The sequence below is a fragment of the Chroicocephalus ridibundus genome, chromosome 3, assembly GCF_963924245.1.
Source record: "Chroicocephalus ridibundus chromosome 3, bChrRid1.1, whole genome shotgun sequence".
NCBI classification, from domain to species: domain Eukaryota; kingdom Metazoa; phylum Chordata; class Aves; order Charadriiformes; family Laridae; genus Chroicocephalus; species Chroicocephalus ridibundus.
The window spans coordinates 83,180,636-83,198,987 of record NC_086286.1 but is presented as its reverse complement, the minus strand read 5'-3'; the positions used below and the strand labels follow the sequence as shown (position 1 = coordinate 83,198,987).

Here is an 18,352-nt window from a genome sequence, read left to right as displayed (position 1 = left end):
TAAAAAATACTTAAGTAGCTTATTGAACTCGTTAGTAACACATCCTTGTTAAGTGATTTATAAAGGACTTTGGAAACTATTGCAGTAACTATTCAATCCGTTTTTCAATGCCACACCATTTGGTTAATAATCCTACATAAAATAAATACCTTTACACACAATGCACTTTCTAAAGCGCGTTAAGTGAACACTCTAACTTCTGCATAAAAGATTACAACTCAAGAATCATGGTGCCTGACATAAATGCATTAAGCCAACTGAACTTATTACAGCTATAATACTGGATCTAAAATATTTGCATATTAGTACACAACTGAATTAAAAGTCTTTGAAACTTCCTACTATACTAGAAACTCACTTCTCTCCCCCTTGCCCCAATACCAAGGTAACCAAATCAATGAAACATTTATCCGTTTTGAGAGGCGTAGCAGTGAATAGAACTTGGCAAGTATACACCTAAATAAGATGGTCTGTGTAAAACACTGTAAAGCAAGATCAAATAATTGGAAGGAGCAGCAAAGAGATCTTGTGCCTAGTGCTATGCCTTTGACATGAAGAAGTAACATTTGGGTTTTGATGCCACTGATGCCACTGTCTGAAGTATTTTCTTAAATGACAAAACCATTCTAAAAACAGTACAAACCAAAACTGTTGTCTGTGAAGACCCAAGAAATAAGCTTAATCCTCTACTGACTCTTACGTAAGGTAACCACTTAACACGGAGGTCTCTAAATACTACAGCCCACTAGCCAACACGTGACAGTCTACACTAACTATTCGACTCTTTCTATGCTCAGAACCCACAAGACTGATTGATATACATAGGTATCTATATCCCACCTGAGTGACATAAAAGGAATAGAAAGCTCAAATGCAGCTGCCCCATAAGAGCTTCAGCACTCTATTGCAAAAGTGGGAGGGCAACTTAGCAGTTTCAACCGGGCTTCCTCTCTTGTAACATAAATTAAATTTGTATGTCATTCTACTTTCAGAAAACTTTGGCACCATTAATTTCTATTGTATTGATGTAATGGATGCAATAATCTAAAAGCAATCTTTTACATATACAAATTTAAAAAGTGTTTATTAATTTTATTTTTTTTAACCCAATTGCAATACTTTTCACATTTTACTTCATATTCACTTCTGCAATATTCTACCACAATGAATTGAGATGAATCATTGGTAAACAATGATTCCTAAACAATGAAATTCATAATGATTCATAAACACTGAAACATTGATAAACAATGATTTTCATCTCTATAAAAAAAACCATACACTGTAAACAAATTTTAACGTCATAAATCACACACATTTTCAGTGTAATTTGATTTTAATAATAAATGGGCAGAATATTCTTAATAAACATCCTTTATACACATCAAAGAATGATTTCAAAATTTTTTTAGTAAGCACTTCTTAAAATACTTTGAATGACATTTTGCAGTTAATTTCATAACAAGAATAAGCAGCAAAATTGGTTTAAGATATTCATTGGAAAGTTATTAAATCAGATCTTCCCATTTTCAATAAGTTACTTATCTAGTTATCTTGTGTGTCTGAAATTTCCACTTGAAAAATTAAGAAATCTACTTGATTCACCTGCAGGTGACACTGTTGGTCTTAGCCATACAACCAAAGAGCAACAGCATTCCTCTCAATAGATTCAGTTGCAGTCTGGATCAATGGTGTATCCAAAAGACAATTATTTTTCTTATATTTGTACACTAGTACTTTTAAAGTTCCACTATAATATCAAACCTCTGCAGAGACAGTGATTAATGGAAGTGCTTCAAGTACAGATATATTAAAAGTGAATTTATTCTGATTAAGCTTAAAGTAAATGAAAAAATGTGCGCACTCAAGAGGAAAAAAAAAGAATATATACTTATAGCAAGGGCTCTTCATCCAAATTGAATATTTGTATATTTTCATTTAAGTGCTGAAGTCCAACACCAAAGAGTTATATAAGTTCATTAAAAAAGAAAGAAAAAAAAAGGAAAAAACACTCATAACTTTGTTTTCAAAAAGGTTCAGAAAAACTTGTAGGAAATGGAGCTAAGTCAGGCATGAACATAATTACTTCCAATAAAAGGGAACACACAACCAAGAATGCAATTACAAAAAACCTCTTATATCCTTACATCCCTTATGTAGTTAAACCACAGAGCACACAGAACATTTTTTTTCCTGTTGTTCAAAAGTACTGTAATCTTATCTGGCATCGTTTCAACTACATTTTACTGCTAAAACAAAAATTAACTCCCACCTTCCAACCCAATCTAAATAGATTTTAGCCAAGTGAGTCATACCAAAGAATGCCAGTCAATTACACATTTTATCAGAATATGTGGCATTTGATTATTAAACAAAAGTAGGTTACTCAAAGGCTGTACTAAAATTCTACAGCAAGCAATACAGCAAGCAATAACAGCAAGCAAGTAGACATGTTTTGTAATAAGCCACTATATCTGTCTATTTGAAAAATAAGTTATTTCAAATAAAACGTAAATGAATGTCATAGAGTAGCAATTCTGATTTCTGAAGCATGGAAGCCTGATTTTAGTAAATCAAGATGGATTCTGTCATAAATCTAGAAATTAATTTAGGTCACAGGCAGCACCTGCAGTTCCTTATAAAGGACTACTACTTTTTATTCAAACTGCTACTGTTTGATGGTGTATAAGTACTTTTTCTCCCCTGGCAAAATCTTAGCTGTCATAGGCCCATATATTAATGGGACAGCAGTAAATCAGAAGGGCTTCCAACAATCCCACTAGGGTATTGGAAGCCTGAAGCCAAAAAAACTGAAGTACAATGCTGAATGCACAGATCGATAACATCAGCCTGAAAAAGCAATGTAGTTGTCCCAGCAACAAAAACAATAAAAAGAATGCAGACAACAATTCAACTAAGCAACAAGCTTATTAACTGAACCCACTGAAAAGTTATCCAGAAATCTCTTCTACAAGCAAAGCTTGATTTGTTTCTTAATCATTTTCATCATCAGAGACGACCAGGAGCCCTACACACAAAGTCACAGAGTTTACTGCCTTTATTTCTGAGGGTTAAAGAATTCAGTCATAGAATTAACATTACAGGCCCCAAATTGCCTCTCTGCTGTTTAACATCAATTTTTTTCACCTGCTTTACTATTTCCTCCAGTTGGTGTAAGGAGGGCAGAAAACTGTGGGAAAACCAAATACTTCCTAAAAATATCACCATGGAAAAGCTCCTTCCTTGTCTTTAAAGAGTCAAGAAATAGCACTACAGTGCTAAGAAACTGAAAACTTGTTTCTGAGGTGAGCCAGATGGGCATAGTGACACTACAGAAGTGAGCCCAACCTGGAAGGGAGAGGGCTCCAAGTTTTTTCTCCAGTTTCAGACTCTAGTAAATGCAAGTTCACCTCATCCAGATTATGGCTTCATTTCCCTTTTGTTACTCTCTATTTTGGATCTCTGAGGAGGATACTCTCAGAAAAATTACTATCTTTTTTTCCTTCTGCTTATCCATCAAAATGCTTTTGGGATTCCACTTTCTCCCTCCAAAAGCCAAAGAAAATTAATTCAGCCCAGCCGAGGACCTGAGTGTTACTGATCACCAGATTACTATCAACTGGGAGTGCACACTACGTACTGGTAGAGAGACTGACAAGATCAAAACCTTAAATAAGAGTATTTCAAAACTTTAGACACAATACAGTAGGTATTTGCATGTGTACAAAGACACATCCCTTCTGATTTTATTTTAATAGTCTTGCTTTCAGAACTTTACTAATACACTTAACATTTACAGAAAAAAAGTAAGACTGAAAGAGACAGGTAACAGTCTATGGAGTCCCATCAAGACTCACTGCCTCAAAGAGATGCTGGATAGTGTTGTTTTTTTTAAAAACATAATTTGTCCCGAAGGTAGCATTAACAATGAAGGAGGGAGCAAGATTTTATTTTTCAGACTGTGAAGACTTATGAAATGAAGGAAATCCAAATGGAGGTGACAGTGTGAAATAGAGATGACTTTGGGATACAGAAATCCCGCTATATAAAAAGATTTTTATCTTTCTTGACTTAGCCATACACTTCATCAAGCATTTCTGTTCTAAATATTTTGGTATATTTCTCTCATTTGAAAGGCATGGTTTTTACCTCATTTAAAGGAAGAAAGAGTCCCATTTTAAATAGTGCATAACTTTGAAAATTCAGAAGAAAGGAAATTTTCTTTCAGCAAGTTTGTACTACCGAGAAATATTCTACAAGTTTTCTTAGAGAGAGAGACGGACGTCCCTTCCTTCCTCTTTTTTGTATTAGATTTTGATGTCCTCTTGATAAATATTATCTCTCAGTCCAAATACTGATCAAAAGAGGATATTCTGCTCCTGAAGCTATGGGTGTGCATAGAATTCACCACTACTTTTAATTCTAGGCATACCGGAAGAGAGAATATTAACCAGGCTCAACTCTTTTGAAATGAACAACTTGAAAAGAGGAGGGCTTTTCTGTATCTGTGAGATTTATAATCTCTGGATCACTTCTGATAGCCACTTCATGACAGATTATCTCTTCGTAGCGAAAAAGATTTGTAGATTTTATTGCATTGAATATGTCCAAAGTTTCTAGAGCAAAGAACCGCTCTATTCCTGGAAGGAAACAAGACTGGCATCTGAAGTCAGCAATAATACAGGTCTTTTCAACAACTCCAAGTAAAAGAACAATGACATGTAATTGTAGATGAAGGCCACTTACAGAAGACTAATGTCAGAGTAAGTGCCTACAGGGATGGACAAAATATACTGGAGAAGGAGAAAGAGATCAGACAGGGACGACGCACCAAGAGATGGGAAAATAAAATAGTACTATCTTGCTTCAAAGGCATTTCAGATTGCATATTCTATGCAATTTTTCAGTGTAAGCACTTCATATATGTTTCACAAAATGCTATGGTAATATGAATGGGATAACAATTGACTATGTCAATCTAAAGAAAAGAAAAGTGTTCTCCTACATTTTATCTCTGTTTAAATGCAGTACAATACGATAGCCTGAGAATTGTTATTAAGGGAGAAGAGCTGTTAATATTCTGAATTTTAAAAAATTCATAATTTTTGGTCACTGCATTGAAATATTTTTGTATGAGTATGGTGACAGGCATGGTAAGATGACATTCCTGCATTCAATAAAGGAAAGTGAGAAATAAAGTTCCTATAGATTCTGTTTGATAGGTACCATACTAATCAAGAAATTTTGAAGGTTACTTTATCAACACAGACAGTTTAGAAACAGAAACATATTTGTGGAAAGTAACGTTTTGGGAGGAATAAGAAACACAATACTTTTCCGTGTTTAAATTTCACAATATAATGTAATTTCATACATTTTAGCATTATATGTTTAACGAAAAGGCCAACATACTTGCAATTAAGGGCATGCTGCAAAGCCAACAAAATCAAGGAGGTCTGCGGGTAGCAGAAATGTGAATTAATATATTATTTTTGCCTCTGCTGATCAGGTACATCTGTCAAATTCTTAGCCATATTATTTGTTTTACTATACTTTTGCATCTATAGATTCAATAGCCAGTTTCCAGTATCTTCATGTGTATCACGCCAGGCTAGGAGGTCTTTTTAGCACACTACTTAATAAATTCCATACTAACAATGCTTAAGAGAGTTTCTTTATAACTGTTCCCTGAAAGACCACCTCCACAGGACTCATTAATTCCTACCCAAACCTATGAAATGGACAGAAAGAAAGTCAAGAAAAATAGTGTTAAAAAAAATAAACCCACACCACCAAATTCTGTTTTCCAATATTTTTCTTTTATACAAAAATCCTTTTTCTTGGAAGAACTCAACATTGAAAGTACTGCTTACATAGGTTTATGACATTTACCACAATTCAATCTACTTATATGGCTTCAGAGTTAAATAGGTCCAGCAGTCAAAAAAGGAAACCCTCAATGTCTAACATGATTTAGTGACAATTCTGCCATCACTAATTTTTCTGCCAATTCCTGAGCGCATAAAACCCCCACCCTTTGATTTCAAATACTCTCTCATCCTTTACCCCCTTTGCCTAACGTAAAGACGTCCTAAGTTCTGGTTACACATAAACATAAAAGTGCATGTAATGTAATGAGTAGTGTTTATTTAAGAGAATTATGTAAATGAGTAACTACTCTAAAGAATCACTATCTCACATACTTACTATGAACATAAGGTAAATTACTATATGTGTACATTCAGCTTTTAACAATGGGCTTTGTATATGCATGAAATGGGAAGCACATATATAGCAGAATACCATAGAATATAATGCATGAAGATTAACAACATTTATGTATTTCCATTTCTATAGGAAAAAAAAAGTAGCAGGAATCAAGTTCACTATTTGCTTTTACCTAGAAGCACCTCTGTACCTTATTAAAGCACAGGAAATGAGAAATAGTGTATCAGAGAAAGAAAGCTGTAGATGAAACAGAAGGCACCTCAAGTTTATAGCCCTCTTTTGCTTCAAATAGTTTCAGACTTGATTAGTTTTATATTGCAGATAAGAACTTAAGAAAAAGGCATTATTCCATTTTATTAGTATCAGATTCCAATAGGGAATACAGCCTTCATGACTTAATATCAGAGTCTATCAGCTGACAGAATGTATCAGAGTGATCATCCATATTACTCAAAGGTCCTGATGCCATTTGCCTTTCTCAGAACTACTTGCCCTATTCAGCTCTGATGTTTTTGTGGTCTCTGCTTCACTTCTCACTTCTGCCAAGCCATCACAAGTACAATTAATCAGCTAATCTTCAAGATGTCAAAATACATTCAGTCCTTCAGGCTATTTCCTCCCCTCAAGAAAAGCATTTTGTTCAGTAATCAGACAAACGTATTTGCCAATGCAAATGCAGCTTACACAAATTCTCTTTTCATTTGCAACACTGGTGTTTTCAAAACCACTATTAGTACTGTTGTATTACTCATGCTCTTTGATAAGAATTGCCCTTTTGTTCCAAATACTCTTATTTCCAGTATAAACAGCTAGCTAAAGCTAAAAAGAGAAACAACTAGCTAATAAAATTTGCAGTACGGTAAGAAAACATTTCTCTTGGATTTAAAATACCAAAAGTAAAATTTCAATAAAAGCAGTAACTTTATTTTAAAAAAAATACAAAACTAAAGCTAGCTGTGGTGGCTTGACCTTGATGGCTGTCAGATGCCTACCCAGCCACTCTCTCACTTCCCCTCCTCAACTGGACATGGGGAGAAAATAAGATGGAAAAGCTCATGGATTGAGATAAAGGCTGGGAGGTCATTCCTCCCGGAGGAGCTCCTGCATGGGCTCTCCATGAGCCGCAGTTTCCTTTAGGGCACCATCCACCTGCTGGTGGTGTGGGGTCCTCCTTGGGCTGCAGTGCAGATATCTATTCCACCATGGTCTCTTCCATGGGCTGCCCTGGAGCACCATCCTTCTGCTCGGACCTTGGTGTCCGCTGGGCTGTTTCTCACACTTTTTTCCTCACTCCTATCTCTCTTTCAACTGCAGTACCTGTTTTTGCCCTTTCCTGAATATGCTTTTACAGAATTGCCATCAGCCTGGCTGGGGGGCTCAGCTGTGCCCTGCGGTGGGTTTGCTGAAGCTGGCTGGAATGTGCTGTGTCCAGCACCTGCAGCCCCCTGCTGCCATGCACCTGGGCACAGACACCCCAAAACCAGGCACAATGTGCTTATAAGGTGATGAAAAGACACTCTGCTTAGTTATTGGTGGTTTTTCTTCCTTAATTGAGATCTTGGAAATCATTCATATTTTTAAGCTGCTCAACATGTTCGACACTTGGCAAATGGAAGTGATATCACTTCCAAATCTAAAGCATTGAAGGATGGTTTCTTCGAAAAATGCTAAGATAGTTTTGACATAAACTGCGAGCAATATCAAGAATCAACTCTTAAAACAATGTGATTTTAGCTTACACGGGCTAATGAGCAGAGAACAAATATGACAGCTAGCTGCCCGTTTTCTAACAGTGAAAGTCAGATTTAGCAGGACTTTCTTCGCCACCACCACCCCCTGCCCCTTTTTTATATTGTTTTTTAAACTGAGCTGCGTTGATAAAAAAAATCTAATATTTCACTTCTTGCCTCTGCATATTTCATTGACACAGGGCACTACAGCAAACAAATTTAAGCTTTGAATTTGATTTGTTTGAACATCTGGGAATTTTTCAGGGTTGTGAAATTACATTATGAAGACGGCAGTTTTTTAAAAAAATAAACAAATGGGTGAATGCTACAGTAGGTTTCCCAATTCCTGTCTGCATTAAGACGAAACGTTCAGAAGCCCTTTAGGTTGAAGGCAGACTAAGGTCAGATACACCATTCGCTTCCGATACCCCTTTTCTTTAATTGGACATGCAATTAATTTTTATCAAATCCATGATGGAAAAAAAGACAGACATATTTGGAGGCCTGCAGAAACCTAAAAGTTTTAGAAGTGTCTGTTTCTGTGAAGGCTGTCAGGCCCACGTTGGCAGGCATAACCTTGCACTTCAGTAAAATATATACATCTCTCTTTTTGTACTTGAAATACATTAATACGATGCAAACACTACAGAAAGTCCAATAGTAGATTTTAAATTAATAACCTTGCTTTCTGTAAAATCAGTTTCTTGATCAACAAGAACAATAACACAAATGGAAATACTTTCCTGTAATAAAAAAAACATATAAATCTATATTCCAAGAGAGTTACCAAAAAAAGGATTCAATAGTTCAGAAGTGACAGAATCAGGACTATTCACACAATAGCACTTTGATTCTTTTCCCCATAATATTTATTTAAAAGGCAATAAATTTCCTTCTCCTACTCTCTGAAACCCTTTAACTCCAAGAATATGAGAAGGAAGGAACAGAGATATATAAAGGTTTATAAGGTTGGGGAAATTAGCCTGCATTAAAAATTTGACCAGATTTGTTTTCAACTACTACATAATTTTAGCAACACAGAAAGCACTGATAATCTGACCTTAACACCAAGACGTATCTGTCGTGAGTAAGGCTCATTACAGGCTGGCAGCTTTCAAGGCAAAGCAAGAGGCATAGGACCAATAAAAGAAGGTTGGCTTACATCTGCAGGTCTGAGGCACAGAATAAAGCAAAAATATGATAGAAAATGTATTTCAAGTTTAAAATGTCAGTCTCACTTATACGCGTTCATCTGAATTAGGATGCTAGCTGTTGACAAGGACTGCAGTGTAACACATCTTGTATAAAACTGTTGAAGTACTAGTTTAAGGGTGAGGAATATTCACAGTAACTGGAGATGCAATAGAAGAGTAAAATAACTTTCCTTAAAAAGAAAAGAAAGTATCTTTAACAGGATGATTTTTTAAATTATTTTTAGGGTTTATACAGGTGGAAGAAATTCTGATAGTTTTTCACTGTGCTATGCCAAGGATCTGAATTTTGTTTCATGTTATGTATATAGAAAACATGAAAGAGAAATTATCTCCTACATGTTTTTTGATGCCCACTACCTATAAAAGTTAATAACTGTTATGGCCAGAAGGCATTTCTGAAACTCCTTTGAGGCTACCACTGTTTTGTACAAGTTAAGGCATCATGCTAATCATCAACTTAAAATACACTGTGCCCAGTGCAGGGCAGTGACTTCAGACTTGATTACATTATAAATCTAATGCTGCTCCAGTCCCAGTTGTATTCACCAAACTTTCAAAAGATAGCTATTACTACTATATTTATTGCAAACACAAGGTCAAAGATAATTGATCTGAAAGCCCAGAAGTTGATTGTGAAGTTGTGTTATATCATTTTCTAGACTGCATAAAGCAAAGACTGAGAAGCTAGCTACATATATGTACACTCAAAAAAATCCATAAGAACAACCACCCAAATAATCCATTGTCTTCTAACAAAACACTTCATATTATCTCGAATGCTACCAACCAAAATACACAATTTATTACTTACGAATATTTTCCATTTAAACATTAACATACCAAAACCAACTTAGCAAACAATAGATTATGGCTAAAGAATACTTAATGTCGTTGTGGTTTAAGTGATGTCTAAGCAGCAGAGTTTCCTAGACAATAGTATGTCAGTATACAAAACCTGCTTAGATAATAGTAGGTCAATATGCAAACATTCTTAGAATACAACCAATAGAAAAAATATCAACTGCCGGGAAATAAACTTCCTTAGATTGTTTTTTAATGAGGAAAAGGAAGTGAAAACTTAATGTATCTTTATTTAGACTATGAAAAAAAACTTTAAAAATGTAAGATAAACTTTCTACAAGAACCAGCAAAGTAGCTAGAGTAATTTATTTTTGTAACGGGTTTATTTTCTTCTGTTCCCAGTTTCAGCGAAGCACTTATTCATAGACAAATTATTTGGTAATGGACCCTGGATCTATTCTGTCTGAAACATTAAACTGACAAGTTAAATATTTACACTTACTCCTTTTCACAAAAACATGAAGGGAAATCGTGTCTTACAGCTTTAACACGCATCCCACATCTTACGGTTAGATACGTGGTAGCTGTGGCTTTCACTTTATGGATGCGGGGAGCAGGTTAGAAGACTGACCGAGGAGTCAACAAAACAATTATTTCTATTTTTAAGTCAATTTCATTATTCGTAAAATTAGAAATAACTTTTTATAAAAGCTTGGCTTCTGAAGTATGTGTTGGAACCACAGTACTGTTAATGACTATTCAAAGTATAGTATGGAACAACATGGTAGTAAACTCATCTAATGCGTAACACCATCAACGTATGGAGCAGCAAGAGACACGTCTGCCTCCTGGATGAATATAAATGACAGCATGGAAAGCACAGAGAAAGTTATTTCTCAAAAACTGTGCTACAGAACATTTTAATGGGAATATCTTTTAAAAACATTTAAAAGATTTTACTCCATCATAAAAGGAATGAAAATTTAAATTACTCATTACTTTTTTTTGGGTTGCATTTTCATCTTTTCAAAATATTTGTAGAAAAAGTAATAAAGGCAGACCCCACTGTACATTAAGGGCGGATTCCTGAGAAGCCAGACAGTTAGTAATTTGTCAGATAAAGCAATTTTTCCTCATTGGAATAAGCATAACAGATGCACATAATGACTTACAAAACACACATATTTAAATACGCACAAGCAAAGTATGAAGGATGGAAAGGAAGGAGAAAATAATCAGGATTGTCACTGAAGTGTTACTTCTAACTAATACCTGACAATCACCTCGTTTTTACATCTTTCATTGTGACTGATTTGATTCACCTGAGGATGAAAATGAAGATAGTGAAAATGTAACTGCTCAGAAAAAAGGCAGAAGACAACTGTCACAGAAAATTTATATCAGGCCCTCTGTTTCCAGAAGAATCAGCTGAGATCTTTTGAAACAGTGATCCAACCAGAAATGCCTGCACCTACTTCAGCTGATGATCCTACTCCTGCCTTTTATCCCCTATACTATATATACTATCCCTGGGTATTTAAATTATGTGCACGCATCCACCTACTGTAACGTTAATTCTTACAGGAAAACTGCTTTATTGTTAAACACAGGCTTTTAATCAATTATACTAGTAAAAGCTAGAAAGCAGGGTAGTGATTGGCAATGCAATTCTGAAACTATAAACAAAGCAGCAACACATATCAGTGTTTTCCTGTCTGAGAAACGCATACATTAGAGAGGCTGACAAGTGAAATAAAATTTTGAAGCAAGAATCAATTTAACATCAGGTAAAAAACAATGAATGGAATCTGCTTGGACGAGGTGGTTTAAGTGCATAGATAATGAAAGCTCATGTTGTTCACATGAAACAATATATACCAAGAGCAATAAGCAAGATCCAGCACAAGTAAGTGCCCTTTCCTTAGTTTATAATAAGGCTACGTATCTTCTGTGCACTTTGATACGCAGGGATAAAACAAAGCCCACTGCTGGGCTCCAGCGTCTGCAAGAACTGCAGCAGCAATTACATCGGTAACTCCTGGATTGGTGTTATCTCTCCTCTGCACCTCCTACAATTCTGATTAATCATAAGGAAAGACTGACTAGCTACAACAAACAAAAGACAACAAAAAATGAGTATTTCAGTCACAGAATTTTTGGTCTTTATTATTTGTCTAACCTTTGCAATGTTTTGAAGAGCAAAGAAGCAAAATTAGGGCCTTGTCATTTCTTCTTGATTTTTATACATTAATCCACTTTAGCCGCTTCCCCAAAAGAAAATGAAGAATTACGCTACCAATGGTATTTTGGACTAAAGAAAGCATGATGAAGCAGACAGTCTTTCTACACTTAACTTACTATGTTGCTCTAAATGAATACTTTGTATCTATTAATAATTTCCCATTTCTAGAGTAATACAAATTCCAACTTTGTAAACTATTTTCCATACACATTTCTTAATAATGCCTGAAATTAATTGTTTGTTTTTTCTTTCATTACTTTGCCGGATGTAAGCAGATTCTTAGTAATGAGGTGAGATTTTATGAATTTTGTTGCAACCTAGGACAGCAAGAGAAAACAGCAAAATAGCACTTTTCCATTCTACATTCATCCTGGTCGTCAAAGTTTGTAGTTACATTCAGAGCAGGCTTTTCCACTGTCACTTCAGTTTTGCCAGTGATTACACATGCTCTCTCGCTTATTAAAACTCTGACCTACTTGATTACATGCCCTAGCTGAAAACTATTGTGAAAACAGGAGATAATTTTAAATGATGATTTGGTCTATGTAAATAATTTAAATGACTAAAATGTCACTATTTGTAAGTTTTTTATTTTGTAAACCCAAATTTTAAGCAGAGTGTTGCAAAGGAATTCTGATAAGGTACCAGTGATATTGCTTTGTTATTTATTGGTTGCCACAGCATTGTGACTGTGTCAAGATGTATGCATATACATCTTCTAATAAGGACTGTTATCTGGGACTTCCTACTAGCCTACTGCAGGGGTCCTCTTTATTATTAATTTTTCTTTATAATTAAGCTTTCTTCAGTCTTACCATAAAAATGTAAAATACATCAAAGCTAAGACTGACAAAATATGACTCACCTGAATCAATAATTCCTGCAACTTACATTTATAAATATTCATATTGATAATACAATCAAGTCTTATTCTGTCTCTTGGACCAGGTAGGAGGGGGAGGGTAACGACAATGAACTTTATGTAAGAACAGATGTAAAACTATCTCAATATTTTGCAAAAACGGTATTTCATTGACACAAACAACATTTGCCTGAAATAAATATAACATGAAGTATCTGCTAAAACAGAAAAATTCCATCTATGCAATACCACTTATGAGGCTAAAAAAAGTAAAATTTATTAATTTCTGTGAATGCTAAAACGTTTACTCTAGTGATGTCATACTTTTCCTCATTTGTCCTTAAAAAGGAAAAGTAAAATCAGCCATTAACAGGAACCTACAGCTTTATTAACTTTTTTTTTCCCCCATAAAAAAGGTAAACATTATTTTGACCTATTTGCAACAATGTTGCTACAGCATTTCAACTTTATCTAGAATTTACCATTTGCAGACCAGACCTTCAGCTTTTCAAAGGTGGCGATTATCAGAGCATGCCAAATCTGAAATTATGAATGTTAGGTTCTTGCAAACACATACATCCAACACTTGGTTTATAATCCTGAAAGGGTAGGGGGGCACAATCCACTAAGGTTCACAAGCTGGAAATCAGGTAAGATTTTATACAGGGGTTATAGGGAAGTGGGGTGCCGTAGACTGAATGGGAGAAACCAAAAAGTTTAATGAGTCCATTGCTTAAGATATTTCAGATGTATTAATGTTTTAATAACTTAGAATTGAAAGTCACATTTTAGAACACAACCAACGTAATTACAGGCTCAGTAATAATATTTCATCTGCTTCATCAACACTTTTACAACAACTTTTTAAAAAAGACTATGAAGAGATAGGAACACACACACAAAACAGTATTTAAAAATACCAAGCATACCTGTGTTCGCAGAATTTCGCCTTTTGACAGTTGCATATCACCAGTCAACTCTTTCACAGTAATGCCTAGTGGTTCCAGACGCTTGCTGAAGTAATTTGTCATTTCAGCTGCCAAAGCCTTCATAGGAGCAACATACACAATCTGCACCAAAAGGACACTCGCTTGATAAATGAGCAAACCCCGCAATGTCGTTTGTTTCATGGCAACCATTACAAATCACAATTTATTGTGAAATATGATGCCAGGCACTTACGGTGAAAAATCTTAATAGTGATATATGAAAAGTAGTTATCTTTGCTGGATAAGTGTGCAGCTGTTTAAAGGACAATGGATTTTGTTTATACAGCCTCATCACTTTGAAAATTGGTTCTGCATCAAAGCTAAATGCGTTTTCATAGCTTTTAACTCGCATAATAAGATTTTTAGAACACAAATAAGAACAGCTTCAACAGTAATGAAGTAAATCAAAACTAGCCTTATCTTTTACTTGGAAAAGTGTAATACCCTTGAAAACTTCCCAATTTCATGTTCCCTATATAACATAAAATGCGTTTTACCTTACAAGTTAAAAAGCTGCTACGTGGTCATTAAACTCCTACCTTAAACTCATCCTTTTTGATAACACCATGCTGGACATGCTGTCGAATTTCATGAAGGACTGTCAGCATGGCAATGTTTGTCTTCCCAGCTCCAGTGGGGGCACAGATCAGCATGTTCTCATTTGTGTTGTAGGCAGTCTCAAAAACTATAGATTGGATACGGTTTAGTCTTTTCATGCCTTTAAAAGCAAGTTGTCCAATCTGTTAAAACAAACAACACACATACGTTGAGCTTTTCATATATATGTGTGTGTGTGTGTGTGTGTGTACATACATTAACAGTAAAAAAAACCACATGGTAACAAAACTTAGGATATCTGTTGCAATAGATTTATTATGTTTTTTATTATACTTATAACAGTCTTTATTTTGAGGGTACCACCCCCACCCAACCTTCAAATATTGAATCCATAAGGAAAACAAAATATAGCAGGACAACATCTCTTAAAATCAAAGTCTTTAGCTGCACGCTATTTCAGCATTTAATTTGTTTTTAATCAAGATTGATATAAATAAATATATCAACAACGATACAGTAAAATAATGACCTTTTAATAATTAAACTTCAGTAAAACAGCAATAGTCAAATTAGACGAATATGATCTTTAAATCTAAGACGACAAACTACCGCTATTCTAATGGAAGAAGAGGCAGCAATACACAGCAACCTGCTGAAGAAATAGATTATTAAAAAAAGTCTTTCTGATTAATTTTATGCAATAAAGTTTAATTATCCAAACACACACACACACAAATTCAGTAACAACCTTCTCTTTGTTTCTGAGGAAATCTCCGTCCTGCAATTGTTAATGTTCAGACCTTTCTCCAACAATATTTACAACAAACTGCAGCCTCCAAAGAAACATAAAACTTGTATGTATAGTCCCAAATAAACCTTGAACACGTTTTAAAAAATTAAATTATATAGCTAATATAGGCAACTATAGTTATTACAGTTTAATGATGTTTAAATCTTATAAAGTACCAATCATCAATTATAAAAAAATTTTTTTTTGTTCCTCTTGGTCTCTCTGAAAAATGAGATTTTCATCAAGAAAGAACTACTGTAGACAGTTACAATGTCTGCATTTGAAGATTCTAAAATTTTTTCAACTGCTTTTTCCTTAGTCACTTTTCACAGACACTTAAAAGAGACTTCATAACACAGAATTATTTGCTTTCTACAGATTTAATTACTGCACTGCTTCTAATAATAATCATGAAAAGTATCTTACTGATATTTTTGGCGATTATAATTTTTATTTTAATTGTAGGAAACAAAAAAAGTACAAATTCCCTGCAAAGAACAGTCCTGAAAGTACCTTCTAACGATCTCCCTTTCCATTATTCTAGGTGCTTTAGTTAATTCAGTCATTTGCTGTGGTAATAGTTTCTCTAATGTTAATAATATTCTTTCCAATTCCAAGCAAATTATTTGAGCAGGAACCAATTTATTACTACCTCAAGTAACACAAGCTTAGGAATGAGAGCTTTACCGGCTATTCAAATCAACTATTTTATTTAACTTTGTGCCAAACAGCACTAGCTCTATCACTTTGCTGCAGCTTCTTGGTAGCAGTCTCTGTGTGAGAGACTGAAATGCCAATTACAAATTTAGGCTAATGCACCATTTTCACAATACATGACAATGCTCTACTCTTAAATGTAGAGGAATGATGTACCTAACGAATGCCAACTGCAGTTTATTCTAGAGGACCTGAAATATTAAAAAAACCAACATTCATTGATATAAAAGTCAATGAAAATGCTATGCAATTAACATACTATTTATTTTTGAAGATATTCTTTTCAATTTAGCAGTACCTTTGTCTAAGCAAAGCTTTCAGGTTGAAAACTTCTCATGCAACACTGAAAAAACAAGTTCCATTCAAATCACAGACCGCATTGACACATCTCAAATATATTCAAATATCTATTCTAAACTGTTAAGTGCCTTTGGTGAAGCAAAAAAAATACATGTAGCTAATGCAACTACTTCCAGTATTTTCATCAAGTTTCTTCAATTTTTTAAGTGACTGAATTTCAAGATCGCAACGCTTTTCACTTTTAATGTTCTTTCACAGTTTATTCTGCTTCCAAGATTGCAGGGGGAAAGCTTGTTTGTTTTGCGCCAAGTTTGGTATACATAATGTTTATTTGGTGTATCGTCTTCAAAATTCATTTCATCTCCATGAATGAGACCATTATAAAGTGTTAATGGGTTTCCTGGAGACCTGCTGATTACATCAGTGCTATCAGGGTTCAATCAGCTATTTTTATGGCTTTCTTAGTCATTTTAGGTTTCTAATTTGCCTGTTACTTCATTTTGAGATTTCTTGACAGGTTGCTGAAAATGGTTATATTTTTCCTTTTCTCTCCCATTCCACATAATTGGTTTTAGAAGCTATTATAAACACCGTATAGTTCACACCGCTAAACACTGTTTACAGTGTTTATAATAAAGGATCTATGGAGAGAACTCACAAACACAACTGGTGATTACAGAATTGAACTAACAAAACGTTACATTGCACAATATGTACGTTATTTAAAGAAGCATTTTTTAAACAAAAGCAGAAACATCGTTGTCTAAATGAAGTCAAGTGTGAGTATCTTCAGAGAAGAACAACAGACATAGTCATCAGTCTCATAGTTGAACACGTGCAGCTTTACATCTACAGGTCTTCTATGATGGCATGACTGGCTGGGTAGCTGAGGGGAAAACAGTGGATGTTGTCTACCTTGACTTCAGCAAGGCTTTTGAGACTGTCTCTCATAACATCCTCATAGGTAAGCTTTGGAAGTGAGGGGCAGATGAGTGGACAGTGAGCTGGATTGAGAACTGGCTGAATGGCAGAGCTCAGAGTGTTGCGAACAGCAGCCCAGTCCAGTTGGAGGCCTGTAGCTAGCGGTGTCCCCCAGGGGTCAATACTGGGTTCAGTCTTGTTCAACATATTCATCAATGACCTGGATGAGGGACAGAGTGTACTCTCAGCAAGTCTGCTGATGATACAAAACTGGGAGGAACGGCTGACACACCAGCAGACTGTGCTGCCCTACAGCGAGACCTGGAGAGGCTTGAGAGTTGGGCAGAGAGAAACCTTATGAAATTCAACAAGGGCAAGTGTAGGGTCCTGCACTTAGGAAGGAATAACCCCATGCACCAGTACAGGTTAGGGGTAGGTTAGGGGTTGAGCTGCTGGAAAGCAGCTCTGCAGAGAGGGACCTGGGAGTCCTGGTGGACAACAGGCTGACTGTGAGCCATCAATGTGCCCTTGTGGCCAAGAAAGCGAATGGTATCCTGAGGTGCATTAAAAAGAATGTGGCCAGCAGGTCGAGGGAGGTCATCCTCCCCTTCTACTCTGCCCTGGTGAGGCCACATCTAGAGTACTGTGTCCAGTTCTGGGCTCTCCAGTTCAAGAATGAAAAGGAACTACTGGAGAGAGTTCAGCAGAAGGCTATGAAGATGATTAGGGGGCCGAAGCATCTCTCAAGAAGAAAGACTGAGAGACCTACGTCTGGTTAGCCTGGAGAAGACTGAGAAGGGATCTCATCAATGTTTATAAATGTTTAAAGGGCTGTCGTGGTTTGGGCCTAGCTGGCAGGTGTCAAGAGGATGAGGCCAGACTCTTTTCAGTGGTGCCCAGTGACAGGACAAGGGGCAACGGGCACAAACTGGAACACAGGAAGTTCCATCTCAACATGAAGAAAAGCTTCTTTACTCTGAGGGTGGCAGAGCCCTGGAAC

General features: G+C 35.6%; 1 protein-coding gene across 4 annotated transcripts in view; it reads right to left on the bottom strand.

The window, feature by feature from the left end:
- Positions 1-18,352, bottom strand: part of ASCC3 (activating signal cointegrator 1 complex subunit 3) — a 276,124-nt gene that overhangs the window by 189,296 nt on the left and 68,476 nt on the right. For all 4 annotated transcript variants that reach the window (XM_063329884.1, XM_063329883.1, XM_063329882.1 and 1 more), the window contains 2 exons: positions 14,606-14,806; positions 14,007-14,147 (listed from right to left, as the gene is read on the bottom strand). In XM_063329884.1, coding sequence (XP_063185954.1) covers positions 14,007-14,147; positions 14,606-14,806 — 342 coding nt within the window. The remainder of the gene's footprint in view (positions 1-14,006; positions 14,148-14,605; positions 14,807-18,352) is intronic.